Genomic DNA, 24745 nt, shown 5'->3' with positions numbered 1-24745 from the left:
GAAATGGAGTTTATTCATCAATTCAAGCAACAATCTATTATCTAAAGAATGGCAAAAGCAATTAGGTTTATTAAAATGAGTAATATTATTGATTATCAATTATATTACTAACGACAAAAGCAATGGAGAAGAAAAGACATAGGTAACAATCTAAAGGTGCCAACAATTAATATAGGTACGACAATAGTACCAGTGTGTCCTTTATTTCAAAAGTTTTTGCGACATTATTACATATTTTATTAAAAAAAAACTGACTTTATACAGTCGGCCTGTGTTAAAATAAATATATAAAGTTGACTCAAGTTGCAAAAAACCACTCTGCCTTTGCAACAGCACTTTTATGGCATTAGTCATTTGAAATTACTTTAAAACTGTACTTGAATGGAAAATATTCAATCCAAACTATGGTTTTCTGGTCCCTTTGTGCCTTTATTTGGTTCCAAAATATTGAAAAAATGCTGTTGCAAATGACAAGTGGTTTCTTGCAACTTGAGTCAACCATAGGTATTTTTGTACTCATAGCCTTGAAAGCGACGCTTCCAACATCCAACGCTCACTCAGTAACGAGTGTTTCCCGATCGAATCGAATGTAAAAATTGCAAAAAACACTGGCCCTTTGAGGCATTAAAAAAAAATCGGTCTTGATAATAATAAAATTTAGTTCATAAAATACAACTTCCCTGGATTTTCCTCCATTAAAAAATTAGGGAAATATTTATTATAATCGTTGAAAATTGTTCCTACAAAAGCAATTGTTTCTAATAACCAAAGGTCACTGCCTATTTGGTTTTATATTCGTTTATGTTTAATGTATTAAAACAAAAAAATTTAATTTAATGTTCGTGCAAAAAATATTGTACGAACCACTTGCGTGAAGACATTTTCCGCTCATGCGCACATTAATTAAAAGCACGAGCGACGAAGGAGCGAGTGCTTTAAAAAATGCGCTCATACGGGAACATCGTCTTCCCGCACTTGGTTCGTAAATAACTATTTACTTTTAGTACCTACTTGAAATGTAAAAAATATGATGAAGTAATATCTGCCTTTATCAGAATTAATTTAAGTGGAACATTCTGTATATTATTTATTCATGTATGAGATGTAAAAAAAATATTTGAATATATTTGAAATATTTTTTATACTGATCTTAAAGTAACAGAAGAACGAACTAATCCCAGTCTAAAGGTACGATTATGTTGGAGCTGCGACGCGCTATAAGACCGAACTGCCATTTGAAAACAATGATATTTCGCTCTTATCATAATCGTACCCTAAGATCCGCCTGTATAAAGCTAAGGTCCGGTTGTATGAAGCATTGAAGCTCCACGATTGAAGCTTAGTTAACATCGTGTCAGCTAACAACGCATCAAGTCGGAAATCCGCCCATTTGATTGGCTGATTTAAATCCAATGTTTAATATCCCCCAATCAGATCGCTTGACATTATGTTAACTTTAACAACGAACTTGACATCGCTTTATACAACCGGACCTATGTAACATTGCTTTATGATAATGTAAAACAAAAATCTGTTGCAACCGCAAGATGGCGCTCGCCTTGTCAAGTTTGCAGCACCACTATGACGGGTGTTTGTTTTTTTAATTTGCCGTCGAAGGGTGGAAGTTGGCGTTGAAGAGGCGATTGTGAACGCACCAACGGATTACAACTCTGATCAGCTGTTTAAATCTAACTTCATTTTTTGCGTGTTTTTAATATGCAATTTGAAAAATCAGTATTTTTATGGCGAGTTGCTCATCAGCTATTTAAATTTCATTTCACTGTTTGCGTTGTTTGTGTTAATCTGCAATTTGGAAAAATCAGTGTTTTTAAGATGAGTGGTGCGTTCACAATCAACTCTTCAATGCCAAATTAAAAAAAAAACACCTTTATGTCATCATGAAGGTTTTAATTATTTGTGCATTCAATCTTTTATTGGTGTATATGGCAAATGCCAGTAACAACGTAACAACTAAATCATGTAATATGACGTCATAACGAAGCAGAAATGCCCATTATGAACACTTTCAAGGTGCCTGTAGCGCATACGCCACATATCTGCATTAGCATTTGAGAACCAAAAACTTGTGCATAGAATGGGTAAGTTTCAAGGTGAAATAAAAAACCACTTTATCAAAACATATCTATTTGTATTTACATTTAAGTTGTCATTTACACTGGTTGGATAGGCTCTTGCACATCAGAATAATGTTGGCATAACACAGCCACCTTTTTTGGATTTATAATTGTACCTTTGAAATAATTAAATAATAATTACACAATATAAAACATTTGGTAATGAAAAATGCAGGAAATCAGTGAAAAATTATTGAGAAATAAACAAACTGGAAAAAAAAAACACATAAATAATTAAAAACAAATCTCAACAACTTTTCAGAATATATAGCTATCTGTCACTTCACGTTTCAACCACTGTACAATTGTTATGCACGATTCTTTCAGATTACAATTAATTTATTGTGGCCGCCTATCGTATTCGCGTCTGTTGTAGTCTCTGTCTAACTGACGCCAATCACCAGGTGAAAACCTGTCTCTTGCGAATTGTTGTTCGGGTATATATACAGGAATTTGTGATGAAAAATTAGGACCATAAAATACTGGAGGTCTCTGGCTCATCGCGGCCATGGGATCACGAGCGTTCCTGGGGTACTGACGCCAGTCCACTTTTCCTTCAGGAGATCTACATCAACAAACGTCATCACAAGTTTACGACAAACTCGAGATACAGACCGCTTATCAGCACTTCTAAAATCGACCCTCTCCCTGTGGTAGCCTCCTTGTCTTTGATAGTCGAATCTGTCCCTCTTGTGTTCACCGGGGAACCGGTCTCGGGACTGACCCACGTTCCATCGTTCGTGGTCGATGTGTGGCAGACGCTCCTCGTGGCGGAAGCCCCCTTTTTGGATGCCCGAGCTGGGCTTCCTGCTGCTCCGGCCGTAGCGCGACCATTCGCCCTCCTCCTCCGGTTCCTCTCGGTTTTTCTTTTTCTTTTCTTTCTCACCCTTTTCGCGCTTTTCTTTTCTACATTTTTAAAACAAATTGTTAGATCCACTGCCGTATCGTCAAATAGATTTTGTAGATCAGTTATCCGAAAATCGATTCGTAGACTGACATTACAAAAAAAAAAACAATGTGGTATAAAAAAAGCAAAGGAGACATAATAATTCTAAGAAATTTTTAATGTTTATTTATTCATGTCTCGTTAAGAGTCTGGTATATATGATATATCAAAAAATTTCCAATCAAGAGCGGCTGTAAAAAACAAAAGGTTCAAATCACCGTAAATGTCATAATTATGACAGTTGTCGTGAACACTGTCATAAAATAACGAAACGAAATAACTCAAATCACAAATATGTGAATTTGAAATTTACGAATCATTAATTATCGTAACGAATTGTGACAACTCAGACAATGACCTTGCGACTAAAGTTGCACTTCACGTTTTCGATACATTTTTTTTTTTGCCAGCTGCTCTTGATAGTTCGTCCGACTCAATCCACGACTCGACTGTCACTTTCCAACCGATCTTTCAAATCAATTCAATTATGTTATACTTCTCTGAATGGTGCTTCTTGGACTCCCGCTCCTCCTTCTCGTCGCCTTCGTGCCGTCTTTTATTCGTATGTTCTCTCTCGTCCTTGCTTTCGCCCTTCTTTTCTTTGCTCGTGCTGCTGCTCGCGTCCTTGATCCACTTCCGTTAAAAATTGAAAATCAAGTAGAACAAAACAAACTTACCTCATTTTTTTTGTCCAGTTTGTCGGATTTTTTGCAAGCCCTCTTGTACAATTTGTATAACTTCTTGGAATCAAATTCTGTAAATTTGGAGACGAAGTACCACAAGTTACTGCAAAAGAGAAATAAACGTAACCGCATTACGGTGCAATTAGAAACAAACCTTCTCCATTCTTTGATTTTTTCTGGATCGCTATATTGGCTCAGACAGTGACTGATTTGTTCACCGATCTGGATGAGACACAGTCTAGTGTGATTGACTTGTTCAGCTTCAGAAAGAGATTGATCTGGATTATCCAAAGCCTTCAGAGCTTTCTTGACTGGCCTCATTTTTTCTTTACACTGTAGAAAGTAACAAAAAAATTAGTCAAAGATCTAGTGTGATTGTCGGGCAATCTTTACTTCATTAAATATGGAAGGATCTAGATCGCCCAAGACGTCCAAAGCTCGTGGTTCATTATTCGCTGTAAAATGCATCGGTCCACCAGCCTGCTTCTTTTCTTTCTTCTTATCCTTCTTCTTCTCTTTCTTGTCGCTGTGATGCTTAGTGGAACTGTCGACTTCTTTTTCGTCGTCTTTTTTAAGTACAGTTTTATTCTTTTTGGGAATCGAGGATGCCATACTAGTCGAGGATGTAACCATCGAGGTATCATCATTCGAGCTGATGTCGTCATTATCGATGATCTCTTTAGTCAACGCCTTCGTATCCTTCGATTTCCTTTGTCTCTTAGGCTTGGAAACTCCTTTCTTTTGGTCTAGTTGTTTTTTCAGTATCTTCAACAAATACTCGGCTCTTGATTGCAAATGTTTAGCTTGCGGTTTTTTATCTTCATTCAACAGTATCTTGTCGCCGATACCAAAAGATGGATCTAACTTGATCTGTTCCCACGATCCCATTCCGTAAATATAAATTCCTTGAAGCAACTTCGAATCTTCGTTGACATCCCAGTCTACATCGAAATGAGCCGGCTTCGTCCTCGCATCTAAGACCCACTTGCTGCGTTCTTCGGGATTTGAAGGTAGAACTTCATCCAGAGGCTGCAATTCTTCTTCGCACGCCATCATCGTCTTGGCGTTCACCGATACTCCACCTAGCTTGAACGACGGACCCCTCATCCTCTTTCGTCCTCGACTAGAATCATCTTGAGTGCTTTCATTATTTTCTTTGGTGTGTTCACCCATGTACGCTCGACACCGTTCGTGTAAAAGTTCTCCCAGTTTCTTCAGCTCTTGTAGTGGTTTTTCTTGCAACTCGGCATCACAGGCAACGGCTTCCAACCTCTTCAAAGGTGCGCTGAACTTCTTGTAACTCTTCACGAAGCGTCTTATCTGAAACAATTCGATAAATTTAAAATTAAATCAAAATGTATACTCGACAATCGTCTCTCTCTCTCTCCCTATACATACCTCGACGTCTGTAAAATTTTTGATTCGTTCTCTGTTGGCCAGAGGTGGCCGCCCTCGTTTCCTAGGTCTTTCTTCGTCGCTTTCTTCACCTTCGCCACTCGATCCTCCTGATTCGTCAGCTTCTTTCTTACGCTTCTTCCTGCCCTTCCCTTCTTCCCCGTCGCTTTCCGACTGATTGATCTGTTGAAGGGTTTTCCTGGATCTGGGCGGAAGATATAGATCTTCCATTTCCTTGGATCGCTCTTCCTCTTCGACTTTCTTTCGCAGATTTTCTGGAATGATTTCGTCCCAATCTTTACTTTCTTCATCTGCTGGAGCTGTCGTATTGACGGGTGAGGGTTCGGTGTCTTCATCGAACGCCGCAAAATTAGCAACTTTGAATGCCGATAGTAACTCGTCACCCGCTAATGTGGGTGCGTCGTCTCTAGTTTCTGCCCTTCTGAGGATTTCGTCAATATCACACTGAGGAAAAGAATAATTATGACAACAAAACATTCAATACAGATCGACCTTACATTCGGCTCTTCGTCTTTATCGTCTTCATCCTTGAATAATTCTTCAGCACCAAATTTGAGTATCGCGGTGAGATCTTCCTTATTGAAGGGGTTGTTGTTGGACGACCCTTTCTTGTCCAATACTGTCCTTCCTGTGGTGTCCATCCTCTGAATAACGAGGTGATCCAGCACCATCTTTTGTTTGGCACGTTCGACGATTTCCTCTTCAACCGATCTCGCAGTGACCAATCTGTATATGTTGACTTGGTTCTTCTGTCCGATCCTGTGCGCTCTCGCTTGAGCTTGTAAATCGTTTTGTGGATTCCAATCCGAATCGAAAATAATCACAGTGTCAGCTGTAGCTAAATTAATACCTAAACCACCGGCGCGGGTTGATAAAAGAAAACAGAAATCTTGAGATCCGTCGGCATTGAAATGATCGAGCGCTTGCTTTCTGAGCTCGCCTTTGATGCCACCGTCCAACCGTTGAAACGGGAAATGACGCAATTGCAAATATTCACCTAAAATGTCCAACATTCGAACCATCTGCGAAAATATTAACACTCTGTGACCCGTCTCGCGTAAACGTATTAACAGTTTGTCCAACAACACAAGCTTTCCAGAACCCCGAAGCAACAGCTGCAACTGGTCTTCCTGAGTGTTATGGCACTCGTATTCAGTTGGTTTCGTTAGTAATGCGTGATTGCAACATTTTTTCAGTTCGATAACTATGTTTAAGAAGGTATTAGTTGAACCTTTCACGCCTTTCCGCAAGGCGTTGTAGTTTTTGGTCAAAATCCATTTGTAGTACTGTTTTTGAACAGTCGTCATTTCTACGCGCAGAATTTGTTCCACTTTTGCCGGCAACGATTTCTCCACGTCCTTCTTCACCCTTCTCAGAATAAACGGTTCCAGTTGCTTATGCAACCTTCCATATCCTTTCGTCGAGGCGTTTTCGTGTTCCTTTTCAAATTCTTCCCACGCTTGAAATCTACCGATACAAAGCGCAAGCCAAAAATTAACTCAAAGACATGACATCATTTAATTGCTTCAAATTTTCTTTATGCAATAGTAACCATTAACCATTCTGTTCATCTTAAAAATTGCCAATATGTAAAACTACTCCTTCATCGTTAGGAATTTGTTCTTCAAATTTACAGAATTTATTGTTTCATCAAGACTGTCCTACAAAGTACTTCCGAAATTTGGAAAAGTGTAATCTGACAGTTAAGAATTTAAAAAATACGTGCCATCCCATTCTCGCTCAATATATTTTTTTTAATTTCACATTTCTTCCAAATGTATTCGGTCATACCGTACATCTTAAGAGTTTTGTGTCTTACTGGTACTCACTTTTGGGGCATGATGAAATGGAGGAGGGCCCAGAGCTCTTTCAAACTATTTTGAAGCGGAGTACCGGTGATCAGCAGCCGATGATTGGTATCGAATTCCATTAAAGCCTTGTAGAGCAACGAGTCATCATTTTTAAGCCTGCGAAGATTCCGTGCAAGATGATCAAGATTCGACAGATCCGTCGTTCTTACCTATGCGCTTCGTCGACCAGTAACACAGCCCAATTTAAACTACCAAGGAATGCTTTGTCTTTCAGGACAATTTCGTAGGTCGTTAAAATTGCATTGAATTTTAACCTTTTAGAACCTTCGTAACTCCACTCGTATTGTCTGATCTGTGTGCAAAGAAATAAAAGTTTAATTCGCCAGTTTTTGCAATGCGAATCCCTTACCGTATCTCTGGATTGAACGTCTCCCAAGTAAGTGACAAAATTCAGTTCTGGAGCCCACTGCGCAAACTCCCGCTGCCACGATGTCATCGTCGACAAGGGTACTACACACAGGAACGGTCCGTGCAATTGATGGGTGTTGAAGAGATAATATAGAAAGCATATCGTCTGAACAAAAAATAGTTGCCATTAAAATCTAAAAAATCAATGTTGTATTTACCTGTAAGTGGTTATTACCTGGATTGTTTTACCCAGGCCCATTTCGTCAGCTAGTATCACAGAGTTCTCTTTTGACCAGGAGTGGATCAGCCAATTTAGTCCGTCCATCTGGTAATCCCTCAACACTAAATTCTAAAACAATTAAACAAAGTGTTAAAAATCCGACCGACAATTTGCGGGGAACTCATAAAAATGCAAATGGTGATTTGATCAAAACAAAACCCATCGCATTTTTTCGAGTCGTAAATTACCTTCTCGTGTCCCATCATGTAGATAGGTTGGCTCTTGACTTCGTGAAATTTTGGTCGATACTTCAAGACTTTACAGTGCTTGGTGGGAGTCTGTTTTGATTGTTCTCTGTCGTCGAATTCCTTTATTTTCTTTGGCCACCTCTTCTGGATGAGGACCGAATCTTCCCATGTTGAGTCGGCGTAAGGTAGACTTTCCCATTTGATGAAATAGTCAATTCCGCCGTCGGGTTTGTTGTACTTGGCGATTATCCTTTCCACGTTGTTGTAGCTTTTTAGTAGTTCTTGTGACAATTCCATTTGACATTCGTAATATTCTATGTCTTCAGGTGTCGCGTATCTCATCCACTGACGAATTTCCACTTCTTTTTTGACGAAATTTTCCAACTTCTTCAGTCCTTTTACTTTTTGTTCTTTCAGCGAGTTGTCAGATTCCCAAGTGTTGTGGATGTGGGCCCAATCTTTCCATTTGATGAGGTATTGCTCTTCGGTGTTCTCCAAGTCGTTGGCATCTACGCCTTCGTTGGGATCACCGTTTTCTTCAACGTAATACATCGTTGTGATGTTTCCCGTTACTACAATGGAACAGTTAACAACAACTTTACAATGCAAATTGAACTAAATACCTCCTTTCTTCCCTCTTCTTTGAGCCAAGATCTTCTCGATAGTTTCACATTTTTCTTCAGGTACAGGCTCTGACGTTTCGGCATATTCTACTTCTAATAAGTCTTCGGAATCAGTTTTATCCTCTTCACTTTCTTCTTTGTAACTAACCGATGCACCTGCTGTCCTTCTTGATACTGCCCTCCTTTTGTCTTCGTCGCTGTCAATACTAGAGTCATCTGAACTATATTTAGTTTTAGTTTTAGCTTTTTTTACTGTGGCACGTTTAGCTCCAACTCTTTTGCTTGGAGGTGGTATTTCTTTCTCTTCTTCCGACTCTGAAGAACTGTCGTCATTGTATCTCCATTCGTCGCTGTAATAATTCCAAATTAATTCAACACGCTTTTAAATTTGATGATTATTACCTTTTCTTCTTTTTTGATTCGCCTTTATTTAATAAACGTTCTGGTTCTTTGCGCGATCTTGCAGACCGCCGAATGCCATAAATATCTGGATTTTCTTCCCACTGTTGAAATGTATGTTAAAATTTGATGACGCATAGCACCGAAATCAATTACCTCTTTTGAATCAGATTTTCCCTTCGATTTTGAATCTGGTGAGTTTGTTGACGCGTTAGGACTGCTTTCTGCGGGACTAGACTTTCCATCTTGTTTTGAATCTTCGTTTCCTGAACCACCTTCTCCACCTGAATCTGATCCGCTTGAGGAAGAAGAACCGGAATCACTGCAATTATCAACGCGATTTAATAATATCCGATCAAGGCCACCACTTTAGTAAAAATGTTACACTACCGCGTTCTAACAATAAATGTAAATGAGAATTAGGATTTTGTTTACATATCCGAAGTAGATATTGATTTCAGCATATCATTTCGATTAAAGTGCGAAAATAAATTATCTTTTTTTCAGCATGCTTTCTCAAGAAACGAATCAAATGTATTGATTAGTCACCTTTATATTACGCTATTCACGTTATACAAGATAAGAAATGAATTCATGATGAGTTACTATAATAAATATAAAAATTGCATGTATTTTTATTTTTACAAAAAAAAAAAAAGAAGAAATATTATCCGACGTTGCCTCAAATCATTTTAATGTTTATTAATTCAATATAGTGTGGGAATAACAAATTTGTAATTTGTTAAGTTATTATGTAATTTTATATTTATTGTACATAATGTCGAATGATAACTTCAACTACGAGTATACATATCTCTAAATTTAGTGCAATAAATTAAAAACTGACATCTCAGACAGTTATATTTAAATGTTTTCAATACATTCTTCTTTTTTTTCTACAAAAGATACGATGAAATAAATGTACCAACAATATTTTAGTTCTACATTCTACACTACCAGTTACCTCCCATTCTTCGATTTTATTCACAATGGTATCTACTTTTCTGAATTATTAACAAATATTTGTACATTTCTGATATGCAACTCTAGTCAAAAACTTAGCGCACAATTTTTAAATTTGTTTTGTTCGATTTATAGCGACTGACCATTTGTGTACCTCTGCATGTCTATACAAAAATTATTGCTATTATAGCATGTTTATTTGATACTTTAATTTTAATCGAATTATAACATATCTTTTATAACACAATTTTACATATCCATTGAAGTTGTTTAGTTGCGTAACTACGTCAGTTTATTAATTCAATTTTGAAGTCACAAAGATAGTTATTTGTATCATTAAGTAAACCAATTTGACAACATTTGTGTCCTGATATGTTATCACCATTATATAAATAATGTTCCACATAAGTATAATTTGATTTTAAACGGCGCATCGTGATTTCTTTAATAGCGCACTTTGGAAAATACAAATAAAATCAAAATAACCAATACGGGAGGAATAAATCTTTCCGCTATTACTGGAGTGATTCTTTGAGGGCAGTGCTATTCTGAAACAAATTTACAACTTTACGTCGAACAGGCATGCATACAAATACTTTTTATCAATGTTACTTATTCAAAAGTAATTCTTGATTTGAGTTTATTTCTGTGGTTCGTGAAATTCTGAAATACACGTGCCTGCTTCGAAAAGCAGTACATACCTATATATTTTTTTAAATTTTAATAACAATTGCTTGGGTTAAAGTGTTTTGTCTTAAGTACAATAAAGTGTTACGCCAAAAGAGCATAAGGGGGTGAATGTACACATTTACCGGTAAACGTTCATAATGACCGGGGTCGTTGGGAAATGTGCATAGCAATCTGTTTCGGTCATCGTTTTCGTATATTCATCTTTCAAACATGAATTATGTACACATTTACCAGAGGCGGATGGTAAATGTGGATATAAATTTACTACGACTGAAGCTGTAAAGCTTCACTGGCACTAACTATGCAATAATTCTAAATGACACCGTAGCAATTCCTGTCGCAATAAGGACTAAATAGCAATTTGACTTTCCTAAGCAAATTGTATATTGTTGTTCCTTACGTTTAGTTTATTTTCTATTTTAATTTGTTATTTTGTTGTTTTTTAATGAACCATATTTTATATCTAATAATTATCTAATCTAATACCTATTAACATCTTGGTGTCAACTGCATTTTTATTTAAATAGTACTTAAAATTAATAAACCTGCTGAAGCCTGCACTAGTTCAGTAAATAGCGCAATAAACATTTTCCAGAAGTATAGAGCATTCATTTTAAATGTTGGGTTTTGTAATAAAACTTGCCTGCTTTGACACTTGTCCGAAACTCAGTGAATCTAAAACTGTGTTCAACATATTCGGGTCCAAAATTAAACAATGGTGGGATCGAGATCAACTTTTAGAAGACCAAGTGGAACCATTAATATTTGTTGGCAATACTGGTGAATCATCTAGTAAATTTGATTCAGATGATTAATTTTTCATTTATTTACGTATTTTATTATTTATTTCTTTCTTATTTTAAAATATACATGTAATGGACACTTTACTAATTACTCTTAATTCTTTATTTGGCAATATTATTTGTCAAACACATTATTTAAAATCAACAATCTCTTTACATTTTTTTGGTCACTGATCATAAAATGTGTTTTAATTTTTTTTACTTGTGGATATTTTAACGTCTCTTTCTTTTGCTCGTCGATAAGATGGTGCAAGTACGACGTGGTACCAGTTTTATATGAACAGAGAGATTCCTACTTTACGGTACCGATACAATGAAAATTTTCCGCTTTCGTAATTTATGATGTTTTGAGTTTACCCAACATTTAAAATGAAAGCCCTATAGGTACTAGGATACTGTACACATTTATCGTTCAAAGTGCATATCATATAAGAGATAATTTACGCACATTGACCGGTTCTGCTGGTCAATGTACACATAAGCCGGTGGGTGTGCACATTGACCCTTTTTGCACTGTTACCGTAACATATGTACAGTTGAGAAGTAATTGTACAAAATTTGAAATGCACGTAGGTATAACGAAATTCAACGAACTATAAGGCTAGGGCCACACTACAGACTAAATAATCGGCCGATAATTTAGTCCTATTGGGTAGCTTCCGCGCCCACCAGGTAAACTAAACTGTTTTCGATCAATCTTATTAAGCAACCAACTAAACTGTCGGCCGATGAAAAGTCTGTAGTGTGGCCCTAGCCTATGAATTGGTTTGTTATTTCCAAAATTCGTATTAAACGAATCAGATATGAACATCGATTTAAACGAATTTATTTATTCATTCACATACAATAACAAAAGTATCTAACTATTCTGTTGATTACTTGTAAAAAAGTCCGTTATTTTCATTTGCTTTATGAATTTTGACGCGAATGTTTTTCATGTATGTATTTACACTAGAGTTATTGCATGTAAGCTGCATTATAAAACTATGCCTGATTTTCATAGACAAGTGCTATTCTCAAATATAATAGAACTAATGTTATGTAAAAAAAAAAAAACACACAAGCTCTAATAAGTAATCACCAAGGCAACAAATTCATTTAATTATATTACAATGAAACGTATTTTTTGTGTCCAAAATTATCCTTTTTTGGGAGGTTTTTGTCTAAATACGTTTGCGCCAATAATGGTACATATATGCTACATCATTATTATAACACAATCTAGGAACGCGTTTCGTTTTCGTTGATTCTGTTATATTGTACGTAATGCTGCAGCGAAATCTTCAAACTTGGTCAAACTGTTTTGTAGTACAGTAGAACTCCGATTATCCGAACTCCAGCTATCCGAATCGGTTTTAGGGGCACAAAAATTAAATATACATGTACAGTCGATTGCAAAAAATCGAATAGATCATAAAAACCAAGAGCACTAATTTTCCTATTTTTAACATACGTAAATCATTTGTTTCTGACTTTTAATATACTCGATTTTTGCAATCGTCTGTACATATGTACATTACATACCATGTAAACAGCATTGCTTTGGGTGCAGTGTATTTAATGTATGTCATATATTAGTGTAAAATGAGCTCTTTTCCTGAGAAATTACATTTTTTCGTGAATTCTCCAATTATCCGAATAGAGTCCGGTCCTAATTGATTCGGAAAATCGGAGTTCTACTGTACCATTTGGGGAATATATATTTTTTTAGAAATACACATGTGGTGGTGTGCTTATTTCATTATCGGTAAATGCTGTTCGCAAACTTTACTAAAATAATCAGAAATGATAGTATGTATTTAATTCTTCGGTGATCAGAAGATTGTTATCCACGTGCGTAATTTGTTGTGAGAATTTTTATGCCAGTTCACTATAAAGATTGTTTGTTGTACTCTGCGCTATAGACGGAAAGTCGTTATAAGCGGGTTCGTAGTAACTAAACAAAAATATATGTTGTCTTATGGGCTTCAATTTGGGACTTTTGAAGTGGTTTGCTATAACTGGAAGACAAACTGTAACAAACTGCACTGTACTGCATATTTTAAATAGTTAATGAAACATTAAATAATTATTATCTGTATGTACATGGCTGCTATTGTAATAATTGTATACATATCGGATTAACGCTAGTGCAGTTGTTCCTTGAAAAAATAACTTCAACAGATAAAAACATTAATGAAAATTTCCACAATATAGAGAGGAAATTTCTAAGTTCCAAAGAGAAAAATAGTGTCCATGTCCGTAATAAAGGGGTGCTTGTGCAACGGAAAAATGCCGGAACTAATTTAAAAAAACACCCAAATACAGTGACCGGCACAAAAAACGACTCACCTCGCGACTCACTTTGAATTTTAAGTAATTCATTCCGATCTCCCGATCATTGAAAATATCCCAATTTAACAATTATTTAAAAAAATAAGCACAAACATAATTTCAAGATTATTTATTAAAGAAATCATGAGTCGCTTTTTGTGCCGGTGAGTGTATCTCAGTAAAAAATCATTGCGAACTATAATTAAATAATACTATATCGAATATTTAAAATTAACTGAATCAATTTTTTTGTGAGTAGTTCTTTAAAAATAATGTGCAATATTCTATGGCATGGTTGTAAACTTCTTATGTGCACGTCATTTCTATTAGTGAATTACTGAAATATAAATGAAGACCGTTTTACTTCAAACAATTTTGGAATTTTCATTTCAACATGTGTATTTCACAAACACAGAAATTTTGAAATTTCTGAAAATTGGGTTAAGATTTTGAGTTGTCTAGCGCCACATTTGAAAACTCCTCAAAAAACTAATACATATTACATATACCACTTTATCGTGGTACACATTCACCGCCAACTCCAAAGTATATTCGATTTGTTTTCAGTTACATATTTTATATGAAGCATATTGGTTGTGGGGACTGGGGAGTAAACTTGGGACACTGTGTAGTACCAAGGTCAAGGTCACGGGCTGAAACTAAAACTATGTACTGACTTGAGCACAAGCGTCAATTTTGCGTGCACAGAAATACTTTTCATGAATGTTATTTTACGTAAAAATTGTTCTTGACAATAAATTTTATTCTTTGTTGGCTGTGCGAGCAAATGTTAGGCTTGCGCTCAAGTCAGTAGCAATGAAATACTTTAAAAATGTTTTAAAAAAATCTGCACTATAAATTAATAATCTATTGTTTTAGACAAAATTCTGAAATGTCGCTTTTGGTATTTTTGATACACACTATACAACTATAATAAATGTTTTTAATCCCTTTAAAAAAAGCATAAATAATTTCATTAGAAAATATCGATGTCCTAGGGCCAGTTTGTAGAAAGAAAATTAAATATTTAATTCGAATTAAATTTTAATGCGCGATTAACCTATAATCCGAAACTTCGATTGGTTCAATCTGATCACGTGTTCAGTTAATCTCGCATTTGATTACGATTAACTTAATTTCGCTTCTGTAAATTGGCCCCTATGATGTATTTTATGAAACGGAACAGTTTTACTTTCTTAGTTACTACTGTAGCAATGCTTCCATTTCACCGAATAAGGTTTAAGTAACTCTTATTAAATTTGTTTTCGTTTGAGGAAAACTGGCATAAATTTTGTAGAATGTATTACTTGTTGTTATGCCAGCTAATGTCTAACTTACCTTTTTGTTAAGTGATTTGTACTGATTTTTTTGTTGATAATTGTAGTAGATAAAAAAAAAAATTAACCGATTTCGGTGAAATTATTGTCTGAACAGGAATTACACTACTATACAAACGTTACATGGTGTGGGAGAGTTAAAAGTCATTACATATTTATTCAACAAATTAGTGTCGATGTAAAAACAAATTCTTAAGTTTAATTCTACATCCTTCAGAAAATAATAACATTATAAAAAGCAATTTCTCAAATGTGATAAAAACCGAAAACGAGGGCGAAAATGTTTTCATTGTCCGACAGGGACGAGTTCTAGTTTGGTACATCTTGCTGGGAATAACTCAATCAATAATTTTGTTTCAAATTAGTGTTGCATGTTAAAAAACCAGACAAAAACTGAAATGAAATTGGTAAATAGTTAATAAAATTCCATACATCCTACTCCTATTTTCACATAATTCCCAGCGGTTCTTTCGCTTCATGTTTCAAATGTAAGACATCGGTTCTCTTGTAATGTCGCACAGAACGAATAGTATTGATTAGTTGTGGCGTTAAAACACTATACAGCGTGGTTCCAAAAATTACAATGCAGTCAAAATGAAAACAAGTACTTACGATATTTAAATCTGCAAAATTACGCCTACTATAACGAAGTGTTTATAGTTAAAGAACCTTGACATTATAATCAATTATAACATATTCACAGTTTCACTTAAATTAAAGCGTATTAATCGAACGGTTTTGATTTTGAATTAGACTGTAATTTGGCAAGGACAAATGTTGATAAGATACGTTAATACTTTATACGTATGAAATGTGTTCATAATTATTAAACACTGACGTATTTTAACGTGAAGGAATAAGTCTCTTTCAAACTTAAGTAGGTGCAGGCCTCGTAATATTAAAAACAAAAATATACAAAAGCGGAGACATTTTTTAATTATCTGTTCTTGTAATATTGATAAATGGTAATTAACATTTAATTACCTCAAAATACATTCTTTATTTTAAATAAGAATTTTATATTCATTCTTTATTAGAATAAACGAATCTAAAAAACTTTCCCTTTTTGGTTCAACGTTACACGTTGTATACCAAACTTCTTTTATCATGTATGTATATGTTTGCCTCTCGATTTATATGCCACAATCGTATCCATCTGTTTTTCCCGTTAACTGTTATAATCTCTTACTATAACAAAAAAATGTCCTAATTCATGTTTCCAGTGCGAACATCTTGCACAAAATGAAGGGGAAAAAATGTTAATTTGTTATAGAGGTGCCCATATCATTATACCTCCATAAAATCAAAAGATAAAAACATGTTTTATTCTTTCCAACTGTCGATACAGTATTATAAACCTTTAGACTGATTTATAAAATACCCAAATTAATAAGGAGCGTTAAAATTTATATACATACACAAAAATTTACATTTGGTTATTACGACCACGTTTCGAAATAACTTATTTCTGTAATTGTATTGGCAGAAACATGTACAAAAAAAATAAAATTAAAAAACACTAACATTGTTTAATCAAATATCAAAAAAATATATTTATTTCGTAATTATTTCCCGGCATAAATTGTCCAGTCTAAGAAGTAGCAAGTTTTCATTGAATAGATAAATTTACATTCTTCGCTAGATAGGTGAAGAATGTTTCTGAACACAATGGGATTATGGTAACTTGAGTTGTGTATATACGTAGAAATTGTAATATTAATTGCACTTACCTTTTAGATGTTTTGAAATTTGAGAAGATAAATTTTTTTTACCTGAACCACAAGTACACAAGAGGTGCCAATTACAAAAATAAAATTTCAGTTTTTTTAAATATAATTTATATTAAATTATAATTAAAAATTTAAATAATTTTAATTAGTTGCACCTGTAGTCGCAAATTGGTAACTGTCAAAATCAAAGTTTGTTCTTACCTTTCTGACCCCGAGTTATTTGATGATGAATCACTTTTGCTTTCGTTGTCTGATCCAGACCCAGAATTATCTGAATCTGATACTTCACCAGTCTAAAAAAATAAAGAAATCGTTTACACTTTTGTAAATTTGATAAACTTCAAGAATAATTGAAAAAGTACGTTGTTACTTTGATTGCCAGACTTCTCAATGTTGAAAATGCGGATCAAAATTTTCAATAACACCATTAAAACAACAATATTGTTTATTTTTTATATAACACAATAAATACAAAGTAGGTACGTAATAATAAAAATAAACATTCAAGAGATGTCATAATTTGATATCTAAAAGTACAATTACATTCAAAATAAATTTTATCGAGCACAAGCTTACAAGGGCAAGTACCTTTTATTTTAATGTTTATTTGACTGACACCATCAAAAAAATCCTCTTTGCACTAAACTCAGTTTATGTCTTTCCAACATTTTTTGAGATTTAAGGAAGTGTTGTTACAAAATGTCACTTTACGTCATGTAAAAGATTTTTTTGAATATGTTCAAAAGGGTTAAAATCCAAACAAAATACCTAAATTGTCATCAACAAATCATCCTAAAAGATGTTTTTGATCATCGTACCGGCCCACTTTAATAAAAATAATGATGTTTAAGAAAAGAGTCGTCATTTACAGAAGTAATATTCAACAATCACATCATCCCCGTGGTAAAAAGTGGTGTGAAAATGGAAATTTAAGGTTATTATGAATGAGAATGTTTAGTATGGGTTTTAAGGCATTTGGGAGCGAAGCACAGGGATTAAAAGAATTTAAAAAGTTCTTGAAACATAGGTTAACGTGCGGAAAACCAGAAGGGGAGGTTGCAAAGTGATAAACCTGTAACTTTGGCTTCAAATTGCTCAAAAGGGTCCATCTCAAAAATTCAAAATTTTGAGCTTCATAGGTCCACAAGACTGTAGAGAATGCGAATATACAAAGAAAAGTGTGGAACACGATCGCCTAGGGGGTGAAAATGGGCAAAAACCACTTGTAAACAAAAATATCCAAGAGAAAAGTGTGTAAAATCTTACAAGTAATCAGACCACGCCCTTGAGTTCACATTGACGCAGTATTTAAAAGACACGTTCCAATTCACAAAAAACCCATTTTAACAAAATAACAACCCCTAATTTACTATTTAAAAGGATATTCTTACCTCTGGCATCTTGTACCACGTTTATCCTTGATTTCTCGTGTTTACTACGAACAAGCGCTATGAAAATTTTTGCAAATTAAACACGAATAGTCCTTTAATGTTTTCATAACGTTGAATTTAGAAAAAATGTACCCTTAATGCTAAAATTTGACGATTTAATAATAAAGTTCATGCAACACCACTGCGCGACGCCATTTTGTATAACTACGCCGACGAGTTTTAAACGAAATTCACTTCTAGTTAAAACCACGAATATTATTAGTCCTTTTTAACTTGTTTATAAAATACACTTTTTAGGTTATACTATCACAATTCGCCACTAGATAGGGTTAAGTTAGTTATTATTGATGCCACCATAATTGTCTGCGAATGGTGCTCGCAGCCATTTTGACTTTCAATCTGAATCGACAGCGTAGCTAAAAGCGCAAGACGGGGTCAGGGGAGCCAACTGTAGAAATGGTGGGAATCTCCGCGGGGCTGGGGGGAAACCGCGGTAATGTGACATTTCTCTGACGTCACAAACGTAAACTTTATTCGTTATTACCATAAGGTAAATTTCGCGTAACAGAGTCTATTGCATGAGAATTATTTTCCTACGGCCTTTGTCCAATCAAGTCTTGTGAAAATGCGGCATCCGTTTCCGGGACTAGGAGCACAAAATTCAAAATTTCGTACCAACAAAAATTATACCAACGTTAACGTAAGAAACACCCTAAATAAGCAAGTTCAAAACGAAAATCCGCACATTTTGATAAATCCAAAGTGGTGGTACTAATTTTAACTTTACGAAATCGAACCGAATTAAGGAGCGTATCAATAATTTGCAAAAACACCGTTCAAAATTTAAGCGCGCGAAATTTAAAGTGGGTTTCAATGTGATATAAGGTCACTTGTAGGCTTATTTCGCACTTACGTTCCTATTCTAAAGCACAATAAACAAATAATTAGTGCATAGTCAAGTTTACAAATGCGTCTTTGAGATTTTTCAAAGACGTTATAAATTTTAAAAAGTCTTTTCAAAATGTTGTAAAGTAGCATTTTGATTTAAAATTCAAAGAGTTTGAAACTTGACTATGCAACAGTCTTGCATATGGAAGCAGTTAAAAAATACTTTAGTTACTCTTCAATTAAAAAAAATTGAAGCAAAAAGTAATACAGCACAGCATGTATAGTACTGGATATACCCTAACTGATTACTGGACTATTTAATTTTTTTTTGAAAATTTTGACTGATCATTCCAAAATACTTTTGAATTAAACAATTACAATCATTTCAATCTTATTAATATTTAGAGAGCTTAAAAATATTTGAATGGTAAATTGAATTTTTACTTGGTCCACAAATTTTTACTGTAAAAAAATATATTTCTTTTTCAATTTGCATCTCAAAGCAAGATCGAATACTTCTCTTTTACTGTTTTCAAAACTCTCAGGTTAGTCACTTTGAAGAGTGTTTGTGGTAACATCTGTTGCAAAAACAAAAAAAAAAAGCATAAAAATACTCAACTTCATGCAACATGTACTAATTAAAAACTTCATTTGTTACACAACTATTTAAAAAATTGTCATTAATAAACTATTACCAAAATTAACATAGTAGGATAATACTCGTCAACTTGATAAGCAAATGGTAAAAAACACACCCTTTTTTGAAATTTTGTCATTACGCATAAAAAATTTGAAGACTTATGTAACGGGTGTTTTTTTTTTTAATTTGGCGTCGAAGATTGTACGGATAACGGATCAGCTGTTTAAATCTTAGGCGTTCACAATCGACTCTCCAACGCCAACTTCGACACCAAATTTAAAAAACCACCTTTATAATAGAGACTAGATAAGTTTTCTTTAATAATTAATAAAAATTATTCACTTTAATGCACCTGATCTCTATCAGATATTATTGGTCATTTTTAAAAATTGCATTATTAATCAAACTTTTCAATAGATTAGTAAGCTTGAGATTTTTGTAGTTATAAAATGGAACTTGACCAATATCCATTAAAATTTTAATGAAATTAAGACGCATTAGGAAATGCAACACATGCTATAAGGTTTGCTTCAGGTAGTTTCTAGTTTTTTGCGGAAGTATGTATTTTGAAAAATAAGTTTCTATTGGAACAAATTGACATACGTAACTGTCTTGTAATTACAAGCGCTAATTTGGTCCAATTTATTCACTAGCAACTGGTTACTACAGTTTTGACACATTTTCGAACTGTGTATGTCCTTGTTGCAAACACAGACAGAACAGAATAAAGCGAAAATTTCGAAATGAACCTTCATTCGTATCAAATTTAACAAATGAGGTATTGATTTTCTATTAATTTAAAATAAAATCAAACACCCCTCATTGTATTCAAAACCTGAGATCTATCACATATAATTGCGCTCTTGTTTATAATGCACATTTAAAACTATCTAAATCACATTAATTATATCAGCTTTTTAAATATAAAGCTGAATTAGTATTCTTGTTCACAACATGATACCCAAATGCAGCTAGTAATTAGAATACTTGGATTAATTCTTAATATTTGATTAATACTGTTTTCAATATGAATCGTGAAGTTATGCTGTGGCATTATCACTTCTAAATTTTCTTTCTCTATTATCGTTGCAATTTAAAGTAAAAAAGAGTAGAGATGAGTTAGTAGAGATCTCATTACGCAAGTTTAGCAAAAATAATGACATTTTTTAAGAACTATTATATATATGGCAAATATTTTAAAATAAAAACAATAATTTGTACTATTACATATTTGCTAAACTTGCGTTTTAACGGTACTCTAATATAAAAGCCAGTGCAAGGCAAATGCATATTCACCAACTAAAAACTATGATATTCTTGGTATTGGAGTGCGAAGTACTAGAACACTTTCGGCCGATATAATCGGTAGCACATTCTCCCGGTGGAAGTTGATAAGATGGCTGACACTATTGAACATTCGATCTCTAGTCCGTATCTGTAAAAACTCTATTTAATACATTTACCTAAGAACAAACCAACAAAACGTACCACTCCTTCAGGATCAATCAAAAGCAAATGTTTCTTCGTATCATCTTGAATACCAGAAAGTACAAACTGTCCTTCAGAATTCGGAGACTCCCTCACCAGAAAATCACCATCCTTCTGCAAAAGCTTCTCAGCGTCTGCTCGACTAATTTGTCCGTGGAACCAGATCTCGTTCTGGAGTTCGGCGAGATGTTCTTCGATTGTCCTAATGGGAGGAATCTGGTGATGTGTAAATGGTTCTATGTCACGACAAAACAAAAAAAATCAAACACAAATGTTTACTCCACTGAATTACTTACGCATATCAAACACGTCCCTCTCCTTAAAGGCCACGTTGTCGTTGACGTAATCGTGGTGCGGAGCATCGAAGACAGATATATCAGAATTGAGGTCTATTAAATTTGGACTTTGGACAGATGGCAACGTGGTGAACGGGGGGACTACTGTAGGGAGAGGTGGGACAGGCGGTGGGCCCACATCCGGGGGCACTTTACCGGGTAAATCGTTGTAATAATCTTTGTCGGCATCACCACCGGTGGAAGTCGATGGCTGACCCATCGCAAGTCTGAAATGGGGTTGTTACGTAAAATACCGGATATTTACGCATAATTTCTATTTTATTTCATATATTATATACATACATATATTATACAAACTCCTGTTCAAAATTATCGCATCACTGCAATTACTGCCTGTATCTCTTTTTTTTTTGGAGTTATTCTTCAATATTGACATTTGGTGGGGTGAAAGGAAATAGCTAGACAATAAGATAATGCATTAAATGAATAGTGAAATTTTTTTAAAAATATTTCACTCATATGTAATTCCATTTATAATACTGTAGGATTCAAGAGAGTTGAGCGGTTGAAAGAACGTAAAATGTACCTTAATTACACTAAAGCGCCGCGAATATTTGCTGTGTTATGGTAGCAAACATCTATTTATATTTGTGTACCGCTTGAGTTTTAATAGTTTCTTTCCTCTGCCGCACCGCTCAACTGTCTTGAATCCTACAGTATGTAATTTGTATAACAAAAAAAAATCGATTGGTGCGATAATTTTGAACAGGCGTTTATTAATAATTGGAGAAAGAAATGAAAATGTGTCCTTCAAAGTGTTGTTGTAGATAATTACATAAATTTTTCAACTGGAAAAAATTTGATTTTGCGCACTTTCAAAGTCAGTTAAACCAACAAATATATAAATCTTGTGAACAGGTTGACTGCCATTCTTGTTTAGCTATTAAGTGAGTGCGTTATGTTTATGTTATGCTTTTTAAAATAAACGTAAATAATTATTTTTGGTGCTTAGCAATAATTGGATCATTAAAATATAATTATTAATTTAGTGAAATATAATTACCCGATCTGAGCTGGTTTCATGTATTGTTTGTACCTCAACTCAAACGCCTGTCCTATCGTTGATATGACATCTTTTGCCAGACCTCCTCCACATTCCAACACATAACACGCCCGAAAGTCATGAACATCTTTTGCAACATATCCAACAAAGTCTAACGTATCCTACAAGCCAATGTATTAGATATTGTCAAAAACTACTTGTTTACACTTACACAATCTCCACCTGAGGCAAAAGAGATGTGTGGCATGTCATGACAAGCTATTATTTTGCTATCATCTAAAGAAGTGAGTGTTAAATTTGAACTTGAAACATTTAAACTAACATTTGCCCCTGCATGTGCCATATTAGGAACTTCAGCAATCGCCTTTGAAACTTTTTTGTCGACTTTTCGCTTTTTATCCGCGGTTTTTAAGCCCGCGGCCTCACATACTTTATTGATACACTCTCTATAATTGAAGTGAATTGAAATTGTGGAATAATTATTTTTTTTTTGTACTCACTTTGCGACAGTAGAACGAGTCTTGAAACTGAGGGTTTTCATCGAGACTTTTACCTCCAGACATCCAACATACTGCAAAAATATGATTTTATGAGGATTTTGGTGAACTTGTTGGAAAATGGGTGCCTAAAGCAAAATGGAGGCGCTCTGTGGGTGTGTAATTATCGTGAATGTTATGTATCATAGTAGCTCATGAAAAAGCGGAATCAATATTAATGGTGGCTGTCAGCTCATTGCTATAAATAATGAATAGATTGTGCGACGGAACGATGAACGAAAAACTTGGGCAATTTCGTGCATTAGGCACTTACCCTGACTGCATAAGTCGCCCCTTGTTTGGATATTAATTTGTCCGAGTGGATCCATCCGCTGAGAGGTTTGCTAATAAACGCCGACATTTTTGTTGGATAGTTGCTGCGTTACAAAACTGGGTGTGAACCTATTCGACTTTTCCCTCTGGAATTTCGTCTGATCCTCAATTTCTCCTCAAATCTTCGGTAAACTATCCGAAAATTGGAATGTTTCACCTTAAATCGATTTTTGGAGTCGATCTAGCCCATGTAATGTCTACGTGAAAAGGCATTCGTTCCACAGCCCACTACGCAGTTCGCACTATTTCCTCACGATTAAACTCAAACTTACTAGAACTAGTATCACATCAATTTTTCTCATCGTTTCGATGCAAACGAAACCATTTTTCATTTCTGTTGCTTTTTATGAACACATAGCAACAGATATTTTTATATAATTAAACCTCAAGTAAGACATCGCTTCCGTACGAGGCTATACTTTACATCGCACTCGCCTTATTTTGTCTTTTGTTTTCTAACCGTTTACGTCATGAACATGGCTCGCTTTACGATAATATTAATATTTCGTAGGCAACACACCGACTACTAGTTCCGTGCTTTGTCACTAGAGGCGCCAGCAACTATACTCCGCAGTATTTTTAATTTTGAATTTTTAAATATTTATTTCAGCTGTTTTCAACTTCCTCTCGTACATTTTCTGCTTAAAATATAGTAACATTGCTAGTTCTATATTTGTGTGTGGATGTTAAGAAACTTTTCTTTAAGAAAAGAAGGATTTATTCATTTATAAAGTATTAACACCACTTCAATAAAAAAAAAAACAAATGCAAAATGTTCACCATTCATTACTAACTCTGAGAATAACGACAAAAATGTTTAAGAAATGCCATCTGTCACGTGCTTGCTTTTAAAAATACATAACAAATGCCGTTTCTCAAACCTTTTTATTTTCTGTTGGCAGCGTCTTAGATTTTACAAAAGCATTCATTTATTTCATGCAACAATTGTTTTACCAATTTCAGTCACTAATCAGATGGATATTTGATAGCTTTGTTAATATGAATTTTTAGATGCAAAATTCACTTGAAAATAAACAATAACAAATCCACAACCTATCTTAGTAAATGTTATGATTGGTGATTATCTTTAATAATATATTTATTTGTAAAAAAGTTCTTTTCATAGTTTCACATGTCATAATCTTACACCTTAACCAATATTCTTTTGACAATCTTATCTACATCTTTGCCTGAACCCTTAGATTATCCTCTGCTGTAAATAACTTACATCTGTAACTCCATTTAAGTGTCATCAAAATATTCAGTCATTTAGAAGCTTTGAAGTTTTTATCAACCTTTTTACCTTTAAAAAATATATTGCAGCAGCCACATTAGAACGCTTCTAACTGTATACCTATTTGTTATTTGTTCCACATTACTTATTC

General features: G+C 34.4%; 2 protein-coding genes across 2 annotated transcripts; both read right to left on the bottom strand.

Annotated features, from left to right (window-relative positions):
* Positions 1–2128: 2128 nt before the first annotated feature.
* Positions 2129–18259, bottom strand: Chd1 (chromodomain-helicase-DNA-binding protein 1). Its single transcript, XM_069061496.1, has 18 exons — positions 18117–18259; positions 16927–17018; positions 9046–9211; positions 8893–8993; positions 8491–8840; positions 7868–8439; positions 7635–7748; positions 7401–7565; positions 7201–7343; positions 7010–7147; positions 5678–6647; positions 5163–5624; positions 4158–5084; positions 3919–4097; positions 3759–3867; positions 3578–3705; positions 2751–3041; positions 2129–2700 (listed from the first exon to the last, which is right to left on the bottom strand). The coding sequence occupies exons 1-18, from the start codon at positions 18123–18125 to the stop codon at positions 2475–2477; spliced, it is 5142 nt and encodes a 1713-aa protein (XP_068917597.1). The 5' UTR covers positions 18126–18259; the 3' UTR covers positions 2129–2474.
* Shc (SHC-adaptor protein) lies at positions 17153–23855 on the bottom strand. Its single transcript, XM_069061498.1, has 7 exons — positions 23302–23855; positions 22992–23062; positions 22703–22937; positions 22492–22652; positions 21429–21694; positions 21133–21368; positions 17153–21079 (listed from the first exon to the last, which is right to left on the bottom strand). Exons 1-7 carry the CDS (start codon positions 23386–23388, stop codon positions 20951–20953), a joined length of 1185 nt encoding a protein of 394 aa, XP_068917599.1. The 5' UTR covers positions 23389–23855; the 3' UTR covers positions 17153–20950.
* Positions 23856–24745: the final 890 nt, after the last annotated feature.

Source organism: Tenebrio molitor, chromosome X, assembly GCF_963966145.1.
Source record: "Tenebrio molitor chromosome X, icTenMoli1.1, whole genome shotgun sequence".
Taxonomy (NCBI): Eukaryota; Metazoa; Arthropoda; class Insecta; order Coleoptera; family Tenebrionidae; genus Tenebrio; species Tenebrio molitor.
The sequence above is the reverse complement of the archived record's forward strand: the minus strand, read 5'-3'. Positions and strand labels throughout refer to the sequence as shown.

Coding starts and splice junctions, on each gene's coding strand:
- Chd1 (XM_069061496.1), bottom strand. Junction 8,994..9,045: donor GAAAATCTGATTCAAAAGAG/GTAATTGATTTC, acceptor ACATTTCAACAG/TGGGAAGAAAATCCAGATAT. Junction 7,148..7,200: donor CTGGTCGACGAAGCGCATAG/GTAAGAACGACG, acceptor GAATCTTCGCAG/GCTTAAAAATGATGACTCGT.
- Shc (XM_069061498.1), bottom strand. CDS start 23,388: ATGTCGGCGTTTATTAGCAAACCTCTCAGCGGATGGATCCACTCGGAC. Junction 23,063..23,301: donor GGGCGACTTATGCAGTCAGG/GTAAGTGCCTAA, acceptor ATATTTTTGCAG/TATGTTGGATGTCTGGAGGT. Junction 22,938..22,991: donor ACTCGTTCTACTGTCGCAAA/GTGAGTACAAAA, acceptor CTTCAATTATAG/AGAGTGTATCAATAAAGTAT.